Source organism: Protomyctophum parallelum (genome assembly GCF_964188405.1).
Source record: "Protomyctophum parallelum genome assembly, chromosome: 14".
NCBI classification, from domain to species: Eukaryota; Metazoa; Chordata; class Actinopteri; order Myctophiformes; family Myctophidae; genus Protomyctophum; species Protomyctophum parallelum.
In genome coordinates, this window is record NC_139709.1 from 29,328,788 (window position 1) to 29,348,905 (window position 20,118).

At 47.4% G+C, this 20,118-nt stretch overlaps 2 protein-coding genes across 2 annotated transcripts; both read left to right on the top strand.

Annotated features, from left to right (window-relative positions):
- Positions 1-365: 365 nt before the first annotated feature.
- On the top strand, positions 366-19,811 carry aknad1 (AKNA domain containing 1; the record flags this gene model as incomplete). The annotated part of the gene is made up of 21 exons (XM_083782718.1): positions 366-597; positions 1,566-2,773; positions 3,681-3,755; positions 3,839-3,944; positions 4,488-4,609; positions 4,763-4,822; positions 5,020-5,153; positions 5,850-6,030; positions 6,341-6,471; positions 11,788-11,964; positions 12,499-12,655; positions 13,649-13,746; positions 14,219-14,529; positions 14,977-15,103; positions 15,448-15,621; positions 16,342-16,451; positions 16,562-16,711; positions 16,819-16,914; positions 17,566-17,686; positions 18,462-18,642; positions 19,529-19,811. 21 exons carry the CDS (start codon positions 366-368, stop codon positions 19,697-19,699), a joined length of 4,122 nt encoding a protein of 1,373 aa, XP_083638844.1. The 3' UTR covers positions 19,700-19,811.
- Positions 6,975-10,832, top strand: LOC310870510 (kinase D-interacting substrate of 220 kDa B-like; the record flags this gene model as incomplete). Its single annotated transcript, XM_083781746.1, has 1 exon — positions 6,975-10,832. Exon 1 carries the CDS (start codon positions 7,041-7,043, stop codon positions 10,830-10,832), a length of 3,792 nt encoding a protein of 1,263 aa, XP_083637872.1. The 5' UTR covers positions 6,975-7,040.
- Positions 19,812-20,118: the final 307 nt, after the last annotated feature.

The window sequence follows — 20,118 nt, forward strand, 5'->3', positions numbered from 1 at the left end:
AGAAAATAGTTTATATTTTTATTTTAACATGCTCATCATAAAGTGCTCTGTACTATGATGAAACACACGAACGAACACACGCACGCACAAGAAAACTCTCAGGTGAGCTATACCACACTAACATGATCACATCATGCAAATGCCAACAACACCCACACAATGCATTGATTGTTGAATAATTGAACACATTTTGATCCAATGTTGTCTCTTCCGCAAGCCTGCGTTGCTAAGGAATGAACAGGAGCCGCAAGACAGTACGTCGCAGGCCAGAGGACTGAGGAGTCCTCTGCCACACACACACACACACACACACACACACACACACACACACACACCCATAGTGTCTCACACACACATCAGTGTCCATGGAGGGACAGGAGGACGTCTCCTCGTCGGATGGCGGTGAGGAACAGGACGGGTCGTCGTCCTCACGCCGTTCTGCCGTGCTGTGGGAGCGCTGCATCCGGCAGAGCATCATGGTGGACCTGAGCGAGGACGAGAGCTTCCACCTGAGCGATCTGGAGAGATCCTTCGCCGTGCACATCGTGTCGTCCCCGCAGGCAGAGTCTGCCGCCGAGGGCAGCGTCCATCTCGCCGGTAAGAACCACAGGTGTGCTGCGTGTTCTATATAGCATTGTTGGCCAAAACAGTGGACCAGGACCCTTCTGTGGGTCACAGGACCATTACGTACATTTGAATAGGTCCCTTTATTTTTAGTTTTTTATTATTATTTCAAGACTTTTTCAAAAAGTATTGACAAAAAAAGCTACAGATTTCATGAAATAATACCAAAACAGTAATTTCTTGAATAAATAAAAGAAAAATCTAACAAAATGTTTGAGTAGTAATGAAAATACTCAAAATAGCCAATCTACAAGCTCACAACGCGGCATGAGCTTGTAGATCTGCTATTTTCACTAGTTTGGGTCCCGGACCATTTCTCTTTTGGGTCACTGTTCCAAAGCAGATGTCATCTGGATTGAGAAATCCTATACTGCGTTATGTAGCCTATATAACCTTATACAATGACCAGCACTTCTTACTGATCCATTGTATCCATTCCTATATGAGTTAGCAGTTCTTTCTCGTTGTTAGTGGTGGTGGAGGCTGGGGCACTGGGGCAGGTAGACTACACCTACTGTGAAAACAACAGTGTCTATGTCATCCAACCATATGATTTTGCATCTCTTAACATTGGACTTTTGTTATGCTTTGTACCATAAAATAGTTGATTTGTAGGTTGTTGTAGGTATTCTTGTTGTGTGGGAAGTCTTGTACATTGTAAAATGTATGAATGTTTTATTACGTGCGCGCACACACACACACACACACACACACACACACACACACACACACACACACACACACACACTAAATGATTATTGTGTTTTATCCTTTTGACAGAATATGTTTATTATAAATGGGCTTTTTCAAGATCAATCTATCGAAATAAGCAGCGACAAACAAATCTATGTCTGCATGGGAAGGTCTAACGTTTAAACACATGTGTAAGTGACACGCAGCAATTATGCCATTGCATTGTTTACATTCTCTTTCACTTGCAGAGAATGAGGAGCTGTCAGCTACAGAGGGCTCTTCAGACTGCAGCAGCAGCGCCAGCAGTCCGAGCGAGAGGGTGGTGGAGGGTAAGACCAAGAGCAGTGTGACGCGCGTGTCCCCCCAGAGACACAACACGATGATGGATGACGCACCCTGGTCCCGGGCCTACGAGGACTCAGGGCAAAATACCAGCGACGAAGATCACGAGGACCTGCCCTATGACGGTGAGCCCCGTAGCCCCGAGTCGAACCACAGCAGCAGCAGCGCGGAGAGGACCTCGAGCTCTGAAAGAAGAGGAACTCTTCAGGCGAGCCCCGGTTCTCCTGATCCGCCTGAATTGACTGCTGCAGGTGAAGGCGTTAATAACGTCGCGCGGAGTTGCTCTCCCGTGGAGGTCAGTGTTATAGAACCATGTCTGCCGACGGAAGGTCGATGCAGTAGCCCGGCTGAGGAATCCCAGAAACCAGACATGACCCAGCTGCTGTTCCGTCACTTCTCCCAGGAGGACTTGCTGGGCTCGGGCAGGCTGATTGAAGCGGAAACCATGCCGGACGTGTCTCTCCTGGAGAGCATGGATGAGACTTTACTTAGCAGGACCCTAAGAGGAGGATGCACCACCGCAGGAAACGCGGGTGATTCAGACCCGTCTTGCAAAATAATTGAGAGCACAACAATTGGTAACAGTGAACATGATGTCTGTGAAGAAAATGGACACAGGGCTGGTGACGAAAGCAGCACCACTTCAGAAGTATCAGCTCGTTTGAGGCAGGAGGTTGAAGGATCGTTAGTTAATGCCGCCTCTTCTGCCACTGACAGTAGTGCCTCAAACGGTGAGATTGAAAGTGGCGGTTCCGAGCTATCCAGGACAGAACAGGACAACGAAGATGACACGGGCCAGAAAGTGAACCTAGTGCGGACCAGGTCTTTCAGTGAGCTGAAGTATGGCCAAGGTCAAGTGCATTTCCCCCTCCCTGACTTCTCCAAGGTTGCACCTAAGGTCAAAATCCCCAAAACTCCTTGCAGTCCATCCAGACCCGTTCCCGGGGCCCAGTCCCCCAGCATTATGCATAGAACCCAGTCGTCACCAGGAATACTGGAGGTGATCAGCAGAGTACTGGAGGACTCAATTCAGCCCTCGGAGAAGCCCTATGTCTTTAAAGAGGAGAGCAGACAGACAGGCACTACTACGCCAGCACTTGTGGATCACCTTCAGGTGATACTCCTGGAACTCTTGACCTCTTTTATGTACCAGAGCAGTGTAAATCTTTGATCACATTTTGTTAAAGTGATATTAAACTTCAGTAAAACCTTGCGTTTTGTAACTACCTTTAACGTGGCCATGATAGTATGTCCATTCCATACAGTATATTGCCGACCATCTTCTATCTTCATCTGTTGCTTCTGTACTTTGTGGATTTTATTGTCTGGAGAAACAGGTCTGAAAACTACACTTTAGCACATAATGCAAATAAAGAATATTATATCCTATCTCTTGCCTACTGGTAGTGGCACTCACGTTACATTACACCATACATGGGCAACTGGCGGCCCGGGGGCTTCACTTAATGCAGCCCTCAGATTAATATCAGAATACTGATATGTTATTGATTTCAGCTGTTACAATTCCAAACATGCAAACATGACCCGCTTTAATTACTTACAGTCTAAATTAACAGCTTGCTGAGTAGTATTACAAATAATGCGATGCGACACGTTTTGAACTTGTAGATCAGATATTTTTGCTACGACATGCATGCAATGTGGCCCCTCTGGAGAGAGTGTGGAACTATAATGGACCTCTCCATCGTCAAAGTTGCCCACCCCTGAATTACATTGACTGTACGCTACTACAGTTATTTCACCTTTCCATAAAATTCTGAACCATGATAATTAAACATTATTGTTAGAACCCATGCACTTTGTATGCGTTGATTTATTGACCTGTTTCTGCATAGAATGAAAGTGAATGGATCGTTACTTCCAGTTCCTCGATCACGGAGCACAGAAGCAACTGATACAAATATTTGGACTCATGCCGAGGTAGCTAGAATTGCTACAACCCAGGCTTTAAGGAAATGCTTGACCTGCTTTATTATAACCTTTTGTCCTTCCAATTCTAGGCTGAATATGATAAATTACTGACCAAGTATGCCGAGGCAGAGAACCTCATTGATCAGATGCGACTGGGAACCAAAGTAAGGGATAATTTCTCTGACGTGTCTTACCAAACAAGATCTCAGCAAACTAAGCAACATAATTTATGAAACTCTTTTTATAGACTCAGGCTCCCTCAGACCTCCTTGAGGTAGAGTACGGTTATCCACAGGACAACCAAGGTAACGGAGGCCATCTTGGATTGATGTCCTATTCCTTTCCTCCTGCAAGTAGGTCTTTGTAATTTGATATTTTGACAGCTACCGTCTCAGCTTCACTAACAATTAAGTAACAAATGACACAGAGGGCTCTTGGTTACCTTGGTGACGAATGGGGTCAAATGACACAGTTCTTGTTCAAATATATTAGCTCCTTCTGGAACACTTTATGTACTTTATCTTTGTATGTCTTTAAATCTTCTGATCAATTGAAAATGTTACAAGTAAACAAGTCTTAGTGCTTTTTTTGGTTTTATCCTCTTAGGAGATTTGAATTGACCTGTACTCTCCTTGAACTGTACCCATATTACAAAGTGTTAATAACATTTTCCATCCATCCATCAATCAATCAATCAATCAATATAAAAAATGATGATCACGTTAAGCAGTTCGGGACCATTTTATTATCTGTTTTACATAATTTACACATGTCAGCGGGTCCTCCTCCTCACAACACATCATGCTCTGCTTGAGCATTTACTGAGAGACTACACTACACACATCCACTTAAATCCTTTCAGTCAGTTTCATGGTGTTTCATGTTTTCTTTTACAGCCAAGTTTGTCGAGGAGGCTGTGAATGCAATGTATTCTACCCAGCTCGAACCCCAGAGTCCCAGTGATGGGGAGAGATTGACTGATGAGCTAAGAGACGTCATCAGCCACTTCATGCAGAAGGTTGCCCTTAATCATACTTCTCCGTACGATGGACTGTGCATGCACAAATTGCCGATCCACAAGGCGAGCTTGTAGATCAGCTATTTTAGCTATTTTTGATAGCAATAAAATAGTGTAGCAAGTCTTTTTAAACTCAGTAAACCTTCCTTTCAGGTGGAAGAATTCAAACTGTGTCTCAGCAGCATGTCGATGAGCATCGCAGAGCAGCAAATGGCAAGTAGGCCTACTCGTTTTTAAAAGTACCGGTTACTTGAGTAATTTAGCAAATAAGCACGTGTTGATTTGAGTTGACAGCATGCTTCCCAATGTGGTGCGCTGACCGTGACATGTTACTATTACATATGTCTCAACATCTGTCTGCATCTGTGTGTGGGTGTGTGTGGCGTGTGCTTGGTTCTTCATTCAACCAGATGTTGCGGAGTCTGATGGAGGCCCAGGACCAGTTGCAGAGGAGCTACATCAGTAAAAAGGAGGAGCACAGAGCTCTGGAGATGCAGAACTACATGGGCCTGTCCAGGAACACTGGCACCTTTGACCCCGACAGGTCAGACTCCACTCCGACCCTTTCAAGTCCCTTCATTGTGTGACGTGTTTGTTTCGGTTGTCTGTTTAACCTCTCTTTGAATGTAGTGTTTTTTTTTAAAGATATTCTTTTGCGGCTTACGCCTTTATTGATTTTTTTTTAAGGGATAGAAAGTAGGCTGACAGGAAACGGGAGAGAGATGGGGGGATGACATGCGGTAAAGGCCGTGTCGGGTCCGGGAGTCGAACCCGCGGCACACCGCGACTGGATCACCAGTCCGGTGCCCAGACCGTTACGCTTGAATGTAGTGTTTTTAATGCTAGCTGAGTGGACATAGGGGACATAGAGGGGTGCTGCCGCTAACCCCTCCAATGCATGGCTTTTGAAATTACGCCATATGGCAGCAGTTTGTTTAGGGCAATAATTGAGTATGTGTGAGACGTCATGTGGCCAATCTTGTGACTGGTTTCGTTTTATTTTATACAATAACACACACTGCATTCATGTCTCGTAACATAATAGTGGCAGTGAATCTGCAATCATGTGGCAGCCTCAGTGGGTCGCAGTGCGTGTGTGCATGCGCAAGTCCTTTTAGGTTCGCTTGTGTATGTGCATGCATCTCCTCATGTCGGGTGTGTGTCTTCATGTATGGATGTGTGTGTGTGTGTGTGTGTGTGTGTGTGTGTTTGTGTGTGCATGCGTGTGTGCACTGTGCAGGCTTGTAGAGGGGGATATTTTCAGGCTAGGGATGCACCTGGAAGACATAAAGGAGACGATAGACAGGAATCTGTGTGAGCAACTGTCCCCTCCCCTGCACTCATCCACCCCATCCACACCCCTGTCACTGAGCACAGAGCCAGGCCTAATCACACCCTCCTTTACACCAACCCAGCATGAGGTAACTCACTCACTCAGTCAGTCACTCAGTCAGTCAGTCAGTCAGTCAGTCACTCACTCACTCACTCACTCTCTTTCATGTATCTCACGTAGGCAGATGATCAGTGATCTAGACTGCCTATATGATTCCCCCCCAGACATATCATTCGGCAGAGATCTCTGACGATCTGCCCTTTCATTAATTTGCCCTTTCTGGATCTCAACGTATTTGTTTTGTGTGTGGGTGTGGGTGTGGGTGTGAGATGACCGCAAATTATCTGGCTCTCATGTTCCACGGTTCAAACACATGTTTTTCCACTCTGGGTTCTGAGATGGTGATGAAGAGGAAGGAGGGTGGTGAAGAGGAAGAGGCAGAGACCAGGGAGGACCTGGAAGGAGACCAATCAGAGCAAAGCAGTGAGATCATAACCACAGACTCTGGCCAGAGCAGCAGCCGCCCACGGTAACGCACTGATCTTTTTTAATTTAATTAAAGTTTTATAGTTGTCTCCCTCCCCTCTTTTATGATGTTGATGCCCTGTAAGGCTTACAAAAATCACACTTGTGTGAAGTGAGGGGTGCCTGGTAATGTTTAACTGCTGTAAACAAATATTAAAAGTCCATAGACTTGCGCTGACATTGTGTATTTCCATATGCGGGCATATGACAGAGACAACAGAAGCCGTGGCCTAACAACACCGATTCAGGGCTGTGTAACAGCAGCTCGGGGGGCGGGGCATACAGTACACACAGAAGGTAACTTTGATGGCTGTTCAATGTTCTGGATGTATTTTTCCCCTGAACTGGAACTCAGATATAGCGGCGTCAAGTGGTCCAACCTGGACAGGTGGAGGACTTCAGTGAATATCTCTGCACTTTAAAAAACAAGTGGCAACTATGCAGCTGGTCAGCAAGCAGCCACCCACCCCCCTGATGATGACCACCCTGAAGATGACCTCTCTGGCCGCCGTGAGAGCCCACCTGGACGACAAAGCGGTGGACAGCAGGACCGACAACGGACAGACTCTCCTGATGGTGGCGGCGGACCAGGGCCACCTGGAGATCGTCCAGGAGCTCATTAGGAGGGGCGCCAACACCAACCTGGAGGACGTGGACTGCTGGACGGCGCTGATCTCGGCGGCCAAGGAGGGACACGTGGAGGTGCTGAAGACACTGCTGGACAACAACGCCAACCTGGAGCACAGGGACATGGGAGGCTGGACTGCCGTCATGTGGGCGGCCTATAAGGGCCGCGTGGCCGCGGTGCAGCTGCTGTTGGAGGGAGGAGCCAACCCCAATATCTTTGGCCAGCACAGCGTCTACCCCATTATCTGGGCGGCCGGTCGAGGCCACAGCAGGATCGTCCACCTCCTGCTGCAGCACGGAGCCAAGGTCAACTGCTCGGACAAGTACGGCACCACCCCGTTGATCTGGTCGGCCAGGAAGGGCCACTACGACTGTGTCACGCACCTGTTGGCCAACGGAGCCTACGTGGACCAGGTGGGAGCCAACGGGATGACCGCCCTGATCATGGCGGTGAAGGGCGGCTTCACCGAGGTGGTCAAGGAGCTGCTGAAGGCCAACCCCAATGTCAACATCACGGACAAGGATGGAAACACGGCGCTGGCTATTGCCGCCAAGGAGGGACACGGCAAGATCGTCCATGACCTTCTGGACGCCGGCACCTACATCAACATCCCAGACAGAAATGGGGACACGGTGCTGATCAGAGCGGTGAGGAAAGGTCACGTGGAGATAGTCCGAGCCCTGTTGAACAGATATGCCGATATTAACGTCAGAGACAAGGATGGAAAGACTGCCCTCTACTGGGCTGTTGAGAAAGGCAATGCGGCCATGGTGAGGGACATCCTGCAGTGCAACCCAGACACCGAGAGTTGTACCAAGGATGGAGAAACGCCCCTTATCAAAGCCACCAGGATGAAGAACATAGAGGTAGTGGAGCTGCTGCTGGATAAAGGAGCCAAGGTGTCCGCCGTGGACAAGAAAGGAGACACCGCCCTCCACATCGCCATCCGGGGAAGCTGCAAGCTGGCTGAGCTGCTCCTGAGGAACCCCAACGATGGCCGCCTGCTGTACCTTCCCAACAAGGCTGGAGAGACACCGTACAACATCGACTGCAGCCACCAGAGGAGCATCCTCACACAGATATTTGGAGCCAAGCACCTGTCTCCCTCCGAGTCAGATAGGGACATGTTGGATTATGACCTGTACAGTAGTGCCCTCGCAGACATCCTGAGTGAGCCCACCATGCAGCCCCCCATCTGTGTGGGTCTGTATGCCCAGTGGGGAAGCGGCAAGTCCTTCCTGCTGCAGAAACTGGAGGATGAGATGAAGACGTTTGCGGTGCAGCAGTTCCAACCATTGTTCCAGTTCTCCTGGCTGGTGGTCTTCCTCTCACTGCTGCTGTGCGGCTCTGTGGCACTGGCGCTGGGCTTCGCCATGGCCCCTCATCTGGCCATCACTGTCTCTCTCAGCCTCCTGGCACTGCTCTACGTCTTCCTTGTGCTGGTGTACCATGGAAGCCGCCGTGAGGGTGAGAGCTGGAGGTGGGCCTGGGTCATAAGCACCCGTCTGGCCCGCCAGGTGGGCTACCTGGAACTGCTGCTCAAACTCGCTTTTGTCAATCCCCCTGAGCTGCCTGAACAGACCACCCGCGCCCTACCTGTCAGGTTTGTGTTCACAGACTACAGCCGCTTGTCCGGCATGGGAGGGGACACCTCCATGGCGGAGTTGATCGCCACCCTCTCAGATGCCTGCGAGAGGGAGTTTGGCTTCATGGCCACCCGGCTCTTCAGGGTTTTCAAGAACGGCGAGGTCCAAGGTAACAAATGGAAGAAGACATGTTGTGTCCCATCCTTTGTGCCGTTTGCAATGACCTTGGGCTGCCTCATCACCGGAGTGGCCCTGCTGGCTATCTTCAAGTTGGATCCGAAGAACCACATTGTGAACGTAGTGCTAATAGCCATGGCCACTGTGGTGGGCCTGGCTTTGTTGCTCAGCTGCAGGACCTGGTGGCGGATAGCATACTCTGTCCTCAACCCCCAGAAGAAACGTCTACGCAGTGCTGCCAACAACTTGCACAAACTGAAGAGCGAAGGATTCATGAAGGTACTGAAGCATGAGGTTGAGCTGATGTCCAAGATGGCCAAGACCATTGACAGCTTCACACATAACCAGACGCGTATGGCAGTCATCATCGACGGCCTGGACACCTGTGAACCACACCGAGTGCTACAAATGCTGGACACGCTGAGGGTGTTGTTCTTCCGAGGTCCCTTCATCTCCATCTTTGCCAGCGACCCCCACATCATCATCAAGGCCATCAACCAGAACCTCAACAGCGTGCTGAGGGACTCAAAAATCAACGGCTACGACTACATGAGGACGTTTGTCCACTTGCCCGTCTACATCGGCACACGTGGCCTCAACATGGCCAAGAAGCTCTGCACGGCAGCCCCGTCCAACGGAGACCCCGGAGCAGCTGAGGGGGGGCATGGGGATACGGACAGGAATAAAACCATGCGAGAGCGGATCAAGCTTGGAAGCAAAACGTCCCTCACACACCGGCAGCGTCACATCACCAGGCAGATGTCCTTTGACCTGACCAAGCTGTTGGTCACTGATGACTGGTTCAGTGACATAAGCCCGCAGAAGATGAGAAGGCTTCTCAGCATCATCTCTGTCACCGGACGTCTTCTGCGAGCCAATCAGGTTGTCTTTAACTGGGAATGCCTGGCATTGTGGATCAACCTGACAGAAGAGTGGCCCTACAGGACATCATGGCTCATCCTATTCCTGGAGGAGACCAGTGGAGTATCTGACCAGGTCACACTGAAGACCATCTATGAGATAATCTCCAAGAACATCCCTACCACCAAGGACGTGGAGCCCTTGCTGGAGATCGATGGTGACCACCGAAGCTTTGAAGTGTTCCTGTCCTCCAGGACGCCTGTCCTCACCACCCGGGACGTGGAGAAGTTCCTTCCCTGCACCGTCAACCTGGACCCCAAACTCAGGGAGATCATTGCAGACGTGCGTGCGGCCAGGGAGCAGATCACCACAGTAGGCATGCCCTATCCCATGCTGGCCCCGCAGGAGAATGTGTCTTGCTCCCCATTGGGCTATCGCCAGAACTCATCCGCTTGCTCACCAACAGGCTCCTTTTCCAGCACGCTAGCCCCCCAGCAGCACAGCACCAACTTCGGTGGCACCCAGCACCCCTTCTACAACCAGCCCTATTTCCCCGAACACGTGTATCACCTGCCACGGCATTACTCCCACCATGTCCCCATGTCCAACTTCCCTCATTACATTAAATCACAGGGCCAGCCTAGGGCCCCGGTGTCACTTCTCTGCTTCCTGAACACAGACGCGGTTTGTGAGCATCTCAAGCAGCTGGACGGCATCGACCCTACCATGCTGCCTCGGTACATGTCCACTATCAAGAAGGCCAACATGAATGGCAGAGTGCTGTCCCAGTGCAACCTGGATGAACTGAAGAATGAGATGAAGATGAACTTTGGAGACTGGCAGCTCTTCAGGACAATGGTGATGGAGCTGCGGCACGCTGAGAGACAGGCTCTGCTTCAGGATGAGTCAAGACCTGCCAGTGAGCAAGGCAGCCATGGAGAGGCTGGCAGACACTCCAGGGCTGCCCAGCATGACAGAGGCCCCTTCAGCATCAACCTCAGCTTTGAGGAGCTCAAAGGAGCTATTCCGGCCTCCGAGACAGAACAGCAATCCACACCGGCCGGTGACAAACAACAGAATGTCTACAGGGAGCAAAATACTCTTCTGACCTAGCTCGATCAGTGGCCAGGGAAAAAGGTCTGTCCAGCCCCACCCAGGGTCCAAGCCTTGATGACACTACAAAGTTTGGTTGTGGATGCCCTGAATGGACCCCATCAGTGAAGGTGATGGGCTCTATTCACACAGAATAACTCGTCTTACTTCCGGGCCGCTTCCCTACTTCCTTCACAGGTGTTACCGATGATGCTAATTAAGGCTCTGATCCATTTAGTGTGCAGTGGTTCTCAAACCTTTTCATTTCAAGGACCCCATAACTATTTGGTTCCATTTGTACACTCGCAGAGTTACACACCCGCACAGGCCCATTTGGAACCCACTCAAGGACACAGTGAGCCAACACGCACAATAGCAGCACCCTGACTGACCAGAATGGAACAGAGCCTATCAGCGCTAACACCTTTGACAAGGAAGTAGGGAATGGGCCCAAGTTCTTTCCAAAATGGTGTGTGTGCATAGAGCCCATTGTATGGTTCCTAGTTCGACACTTAACCCCCCTAGCTGCTCCAGATGAGCGGATTGGTGCCATGCATGCAGGTTTCCTCTGACTGTGAAGCGCTTTTTGGATAAAAGTTACATAAATGCACCATTTACTATTTTGTGCTATCATTTGAAGAGGCTTAGAAGCAGGATAACAGCATCTCATCCAGGACCCCAGGATATTAGGGTGACATCATTATAGGCTATGAATGTAAAAACAGCAAGAATTGCAGAACTACAAGCTCACAATGCATGCCTCGCATGGATTGCATACGATGCTTGCAAGTATACAGTGCTTGTGCTTACAAGTTTGTGCATGTACTGTCTGTTTTTGTTGCTCGAATGACAGGCCACGTTCCCTAGCCCTTCCTGAGGGTGCGTCGTGTTTCAGGTACAGTGTTGGTGTCAGATTCCCCAGGGGACAACAGCAAACGGTCTGTGTCAGTATGTGTCTGTCTTCTCTCTTACTCAGACACGTAGAAGATTCCGCAGAGGGACCGGTGGACCTCAGTATAGGTGAGGAGGACGAGGATGAGGAAGAAGGAAGGAGCACGGTCTCGACCGAGAGAATATTCACTGACGATGACATCGTATCATATTTGACCGGATCGAAGTCACCCTCGACAGAGAGGCGGTGGACCCCTGAAAGGTCAGTGTTATAGTACATACGTTTAACTCTTAACCTCTGCGTCTGGACTGGTTTCTCTATAATGGATCACCATTGAATAATGCAGAGCCAGTGCAGACTTAATCTGTCCTGTAATCCTACCACAGCGTAAGTGAGATACTGTATAGAGATGGGTGCCTCAGTCAGTCTGGAAAACAGCGTTATGTTATGCTGCAAGGATGGGGCTCTGTCTTGCAATGCTGTTGACAAACTGTCCACTCACTAGCTGTTAACACACTCAAGAACAGCTCTTAATAAATGCTTGAGTCAATGTTTGCATATACTGTAGTCATCTGTACATGGAGGGAATATGGCATACTTAAATTATTTGTAGGTCAGGCGCTGTCAAAAACGATTGGGGGAAAAAGGCTTTCCTGCATATAGTTTAAAAAGTAAACTCGCATTGGAAATCAAGCATACAGATTGATTGATTGATTGATTGATTGATTGATTTGATGCTTTGCCATTATCACAATTTATTTTCAGAACACGAAGTTGTTGATGTTTTGTTTGCAGTATCAGCACCCAGTGCAGCGCTGTCCTCCCGAGGCCAGACAGTGAATGTGATCTGGGTGCCAGTGTGAATCTGGCAGTGGCTGTCTCCTATTCCTCTGACACTTTGAAAGTCCACAGCCTCTCGGAACCCACTCTGACCACTGCATCCACATCACAGGTCAGCCACAGTGTATACAGTATGAGTACCTGTCTATTGTGGAATGTTATGTTATGTGGTTTCATTAGACTGGCCTACTTGGACCCCATATACTGTATGAGTTGTTGTGTGGAAACTGATCCTTGTTTTGCAACCGCCTTTCTATGTTCCACTTCCTGCAGTATTGTATAACATCATTGTTTGTATTTCTTTGTAACAGCTATTGTTTATTCACTTTCGATTAGTGTCATATAAGTGTGGAAAATAACCTATTTTTGTACTGAACAGAGTCTTGCGTCATCACTTTCATTGTATTGTGATTTGGTATTGTTAATTAGGTTTGCTATCTGTATTTTCAGCACGCAACTTTGTGTATGGCATTTTTGTGGTATTCTTTTAGAATTATAACTGTACCTCTACTCTTTTGCAAACCGTTATTGATTGAAGTATTCAATCATCAGTTCACCGTGCCTGACAGCAAGGTGTTTATGTAAAAAGTAACATGTCGACGTATGTGGATGACGTAACCAATTTAAGTTTATAGTACTGTATATTAACTATATATGTCAGATGTTTCAGAAACCTGATTAGGGTCTGTTTATAGCGCAGTAGTTGAAGGTGGGGAGCTGGGGTGCCAAACAGAACAGTCAAGCACTGTGCATAGGTTGCGCATTCTGCTCGTAGGCCAAGTTGTGTGCAAAGCGCAATCAAGTTGGCAGCTCGACAGAGTGCATTTCTAGTTAAGTGCATGTACTCAACACAATGTTTAGGTACTTACTACTTTTACAATTCTTTATACTTTTACGGTACTTCTACTCCACTACATCTCAGAGACTAATATTGTACTTTTACTCCACTGCAATTATTTGAAAATTTTGAGTTACTAGTTACTTTGTGGATTTTGTGGATTATTACGAAACATACATTCAGCCCTATTTACACTTTGGCTATTTGAAAATAGCCAATCTACAAGCATCTTAATAAGCTGACGTTTCTCTGTTTTCCGGGATGCAGATGGACCTGAGCCCAGCAGAGACAGACAGTGGATTTGGAAGCACTTATTTGAGTCAACCTGCTTCAGGATCATACCAGCCACAACTACTCACCGACAGGTGGGTTAGCCGTAGGATAAATAAACTACTGCTTTATACTGTATCATCTTGTGCCTCTCTAGCAGTTAGAGCATAATACGCCTTTCATGTGGAAGGTTGTGGGTTGTGGGCTCTGCCTGGGGTCAACATCAGCAAGGGAATGCGATCGCAACAGGTGCGCTCCAAGATTTCCTATGCACTTGTGCAAATGGCAAATAAAGTCCATTCTATTCTAATCTATTCTATGGTGCCACATCAAATGGGTTCAGACTCAGTGCTGAGCAAAAGTCTCCTGCAAGCAGGAGCGTCTGAAGCCTGTCCTGGACAGTCTCTGGACGTGAACACAGTTGAGTCTTTCACCAAGTTGAGTCTTTCACCAACTAGGTGGTTCAATATAGCTTGTGAGGTGGCACAGGGACTTCCTCATTAACATTTCTAATTGCTTTTTGACTCTGAGTGCTCTGCAAGTAAGTTGTGTAACCTTCTTCTACAGTGTGCAGCCCCACAGTGCTGGGCTAAGCGGCGGGTCCGACAGTGAGGGCTCCTGGTCCAACCTCCAGACAGCCATCTATCCGGCCCCGTCTCCAGGACCAGAACCGCGCCGAGGCAGCCTGCCGGCAGCGTCCCGCCCAGCCACCCCGACAGGCAGCCTGCTGGCAGCGTCCCGCCCAGCCACCCCGACAGGCAGCCTGCTGGCAGCGTCCCGCCCAGCCACCCCCACAGGCCAGCGGAGGAGGGCCAGCTGTCACTCTGCTGTCCAAACAACACAGCTGTGGGTGGAGAGCACCGCCGCGGAGCTCCGGGGTAAGGATGAGACCCGGGTTTCTGTTTGTGGAAGAAAACAATGACGCAAAAAAAGGTATAGCACAGTGTGAATGAACTATAGGTCTCGCATTAAGCCCTATATACTTTGTTTGATGAATCGCGGAAATAGTCGATCCACAAGCTCAAGCTTGTTGATCGGCTATATTTTAGCTATTAAAAAAAAAAAAAAAAAACTCTGTCTGTGTGTGTCTGTGTTTGTCCGGAGCTAATCTCACAAACCACACCGACCGATCAGCTACAGATGTCTTGTGCTCACTGTCAGTATAGGCCACAGAAGTGTTTTTTTTTTCACTATATATATTTTATACTTTTTGCAACTTTTTGCAACATTTAGACTTGTGTAATGGAAGTCAATGTGGCTGTGATCATGGTCCAAATAGGGACGACAAGGTTAATGTGGTTACATAACAGATTGTTACCTCTCAGGTACAGACCTCCATCTGCCCGCCCATTTCCCTCAGCACTTAAAGAACAGCCAATCAGAGCCCAGACTCGGTGTCGCCATGCAGTCACCACAGAGAGACAGCGACCTACACACATGTTCATGTAACAGGTCAGTGTACAGTACAACAAGATGGCACAGAGCTTTAATTTTCACTATGTTAACCTTTCACATATACCTACCTATACTGCATGACTTTAATGTCTACTGTACTGATTTCCCTCTGTGTGTGTCTGTGTTGTTTCCAGCAGTGTTAATTTTGTTGAATAAAACTGACGAACTAGCTTTTCTCACTGACAAAAACTAAGCTATGATGACAAACTAAATACTGGCAATTATTTTTTGTCAAGAGATAAAAACTAGACTAAAATGTTAGGGAGCTATATGAGAAGAGATGGACTATGACTATAATAACGAAATAAAGATTTTCTGTCAAAATGTACACGGGTTTCAAGTGAGGCGATCCTAGCCCTGCAGTCAGAGGTGTCGAGACTGAAGAGGGACCTGGAAGATGGCCTCGTTCAGCTGCCTCATCTGACCCAGAGGATGGACTACCTCACCTCCAAGTACAGGCACGACCGCAGGCCCAAAACCAAGTCCAAGAGCCACCACAGGCCAACTTCCAACAGGTGAAGAGCCTGGTCCTGTTGGGTGGGTGGGTGGGTGGGTGGATATGGTACTGTAGGTAGATAGATACAGTAGGTAATGGTATAGGTATAAGTAAGTAGCCTTGGGAACCAATGGTTACCAAGCCACATGTGGCCCAAACATAGGTCAGGAGGAGCCTATCTCCTGCTTCCGTAGCGTGAGGCGGCTTACAATATACAATTTAGGCATTTAGCAGACGTTAATCCAGAGCGATTTACAGTAAGCAAGATGGTAATACATCACATATATAGAAATAGTCATCAAGGATCATAAGTAAGCTAAGAACCTAACAGTGGCTTTGATGTCAAATAATAGCGTCATGTGCATGATCCCGCGGACATGTATTTCACATGATGTACAAGTACACCCCCTGGCCCTGGACATCACGCTAGTACTATATGTCGACGCCGGGACATACTAGCATACTAGAGAACGCCTTGCAACAAAACAGTTTGAAGGTAAACCGCACCAATGCAACTCCTTGCAACTGCCATTGGGGATAATTGTTGCAAGTAGTTGCAAGTTGCACGTTGCAAGGAGTTGCATGGCGATCATTATTGCGGTTTGGGCTTTAGCCCCAACCCAACCCTTGCTGCTGTGAGCCAAGCAGGTACAGTAGTAGGTAGTTAGATACTAGGTAGTTAGGTAGTTTGGTAGGTACGTACATGCAGGTGCCCTGATGCTGTTGCTGTGTGTTTTAGTCTGAGAAAGACATCAGTAAGCAGGTCTGAGAGAGACAGTGGGAGCTGCCCCAGTCCGGTCAAGATAGAAGACTGGATCTCCACAGACATGGACCCCAGCAAAAGCAAAGGTACACCCACCACCCACCACCATTATATAACTAACTACAGTATGGAAATCTGATTAAATGTAAAGCCTGCTCACTCTGTACTCAACTCATTTTGATCCTTTGCTTCCCAGGTACAGACAGTGGAGGTGACACGGATACCTCTGCTGTCCTGCTGCAATTCCACAACTCGCCAGTAGGGAGCAGGAGAGACAGCTTCGGTCTTTACTCAGCTTTCGAGTTGCCTGGGAAGACTCAGAGAAACAAGACGCTCTGTGACAGAGGTGAGGTCCGAGCCAGTGGCCCTGCTCTATCCCAATCCAACGTGTAACAAATCTGTCCAAATTACACCACAGCTGAGATAATGTATTATCATGACTGTCCCCTCCAGGGCCAGAGGAAAACCACTCAGCCTTGGGCGTCACCCACTCGACTTTAAAGACAGGGAAGCAGGGTTTTGTTTACGGAAACGCCGCTCTCAGAACAAGTAAGCAACTGTTTCTTAGTTCACAGGCGTTGAATTGAAATGTAATTCCAATTCAAAATTCCAATTCATAAGATTATTGTGCCAGTTTAACCACTTTCAACCTTGAGTCCCTAATTTGGGCATGTAATATTAAATTGTCAAAAAAAGTTAAAAAACAAACAAAAAAACACTTTTGAACATTGTAGGCCCTATAGTGAATCTACAAGATAATTTAGCCTTGAGATTTTGACTTGCCCACTGGTGTGCCTTTCTTTGGTACAAAGAGTGTGGAACCCACTGAAAACCTGCCAGTTTATGCAACTTTATAGACCTTTGTCAAAATGGACCCTTGCGGGTCCATTTGGTTTCATTTTACACTCAAGAGTTCAATTAATTATAAACATCTGCATAACTTAATTTACACAATTAGAGAATGTAGAAGAATTGTTATTTTGATCAACGTTTGCCTGTTATCTCTCCTATGGTACCAGTACGTGCCACATCAATAAAACATGGAATTGTGGGCAAAATCTTATCCAACAATATCAAAATATTCTTTAGTTTGGGTATCAAATGGTGGTCCGTGGCTCAAATTACCGAATGAATAATGGACATTGACATGAAAAAGGTTGAAAGCGCTGCTCTACCGTATGTTTCTGTGTGTGGCAGCAGCAGCAGGGGACATGGAGAGGGTTTCCGCTCATGGCTGGTTCTCCGCTGTCGCCACCGCTCCTTCTTCCCAGAAGCCCCTGCTTCAGGTCAACTATGGCACCTCCTGCAGCCTGCCTGCCAGGTGACTACACTCATTTTCCCACTCAACACACACCCAGACTTCATGAGACAACCTCATTGTTATCAACACTGACTCATAGAAATCAATTGAAAATGGGCGTCTCCTGATAAAAATTCACTTTCTTTCAATTCTTTGTTCACCAGGGGTTATTATCTTACACCGGGGCTCACCGCCAGGGAATGTTCCCTTTTTAATCAATGAAGGGTGGGCGTGGCTCCACTGCCCTCGTTGCGTTGCGTGACTGCATTAAAATTCCCCCAGTTCGTTTTTTGACGCACGCGATGGAGACTCAACGCGCCCGGTGGAGCCCCGCCGTTATATATGTATATATGTATATATGTATATATATAGATGAACGATGCAAAAATATAGTTTTTCCACCACCATATTATGTCATACATACATTCATTCATCCTACCTGTTTTCATCTTCTACAAATCAAGGCTTTCCTCTACGTGAAAGACTAAATCAAAACACTTTCAAACATTGTATAGTGAATCTACAAGATCATTTTGCCTCGTTATCAGCCAAGAAATGTGTTCGCTACACGGGTACTGTTGCCTTGAGATTTTGACTTGCCCCGGCCACTGGTGTGCCTTTCTTTGGTACAAAAAGTTTGGAAACATCCTACCTACAAATCAAGGCTTTCCTAGTCTACGTGAAAGACTAATAATCAAAACCAAACTGGTAAAATTCCTGAAAACTGAAAGTGAAACTGATGACCATTTCAAAACTATAACTGGTGCTCACACCAACTGTCATCATCCGTCATCAGTTACAAGGTGCGGGAGCCGCCGTCGCAGTGCGGGCCCCACTCCCACTCCCACCAGAGGAAGAGATCCACCCAGTCAGACACAGCCCTGCTGCCCAGCAACGTCTACTTCCAGCGGACACCTCCGCCGGCCTCGGCCCCTTTGAAGACGGGCAGCAGGACCAGAAGACACAGAGGTAGCAAGGTGAGAGGTTCTGTGACAGAGTGGCTGGGACCTGCACACATGATTCAGCCCCTGCCCTTTTACCCGTCTGTAAAACAATTGCCCTTTCCAGACCACGAATGTATAGCATTTACTATGGTGGTGGAAGAAATGCAACTTGCCACTCATTTCCATGCCATACCAGAAGGCAGCATTCAGGAGAATTGCTTTTTTCCCGAAGTCTCCTGAACTTGAACACAGTATTTTGCGTTGAACGAATTTGTTTAGAAATCCATGTCGTACACCACATCTCCACTAGCTAAAGAGTGCTAGGTTGCGCCCCGAAAATAGCTGATCTACAAGCTCTTGTGAGCTTGGAGATTTTAGGCATGTGTGCAACATGACAACATGACAACTGTTTTAAAGTATTGTACAGTGACAACTAAAGTCTCTGTAATGTTTATGTTGTACTATTACAAAAGAATTGTCTAAAATAAAGGGATTTTACATCATTAAAGCTGGGCTGTTGCCTGAGTCCAGTGCATTCTGCCAACTTCCGGTCCAGGACTTTGTCACACTTCGCCAGCCACTTCGCCAATAGTAGAAGTCTATGTAGAAGAGCCACCATTGTACTGGCAATGTCAGCAGTGCCGGATTTATAGAAGTTGAGGCCCCTGAGCTACAGTTATTTTTTAGGCCCCCTGGGCCCTCACGGCCATGCGGCCAGCCATTGTCGGCGTTCATTTTGACCCTGGCACACTCTCATCCATTCTCATCTTGTGTTTCCGTGTGTGTTGAAAGGTTACAATTGGTCTTATAACATATGTTATAAGACTTAAGCCTCACAATGTGATATAAGCACTATTTAAGCATTTATAACAAAAAAATGACAATTTGAAACCATGGTGTGTTTACCGCTATGTCCAAGGAGGAGGAGATGAACAGGACCCTGGACCGCGCCATCGAGGCCGCGTGCCACATGAAAAGGACCACGGACCACATGTCCAAGAGCCTGTCTGCTGACCTGGCCAAGGCTCAGCTCTGCAGAAAGCTGCACAGCATGTCGCCACTAGGGGGCAGACACCACAACACCTTATAACCAACACCCAGAGTAGAGATGTTCTTACCCAGCTGATATCATCAAGCATGATGAAGTCCCAATCAAACAACAAAAGGACTGTTTTATATAGTTTTTAAAATTGTCTATCAAATGAAAATAAAGAGATGTGTTTTATTTATGATTACATTGATTATTTATCGTCATTGTTGTTTAATGTGTATAGATAATTTCACACTTGATGTTCCTGTTTATGGATATCAGTAGCTGACAGGAGTCAGGACCCAAACTGTTCCCTAGCATTGCAATTACACTGACAAAGTAAAGTATATGAATTATTTGAAAACAAATTTGATTGATTTAATACTTTAACAGTTTGCAAAAAAGCACATGAGGAGTACAGTTTCATACAAATACTATGCTAAAGGATTGAAGAAAGCACTTTTCATTGGGGTCCTGTG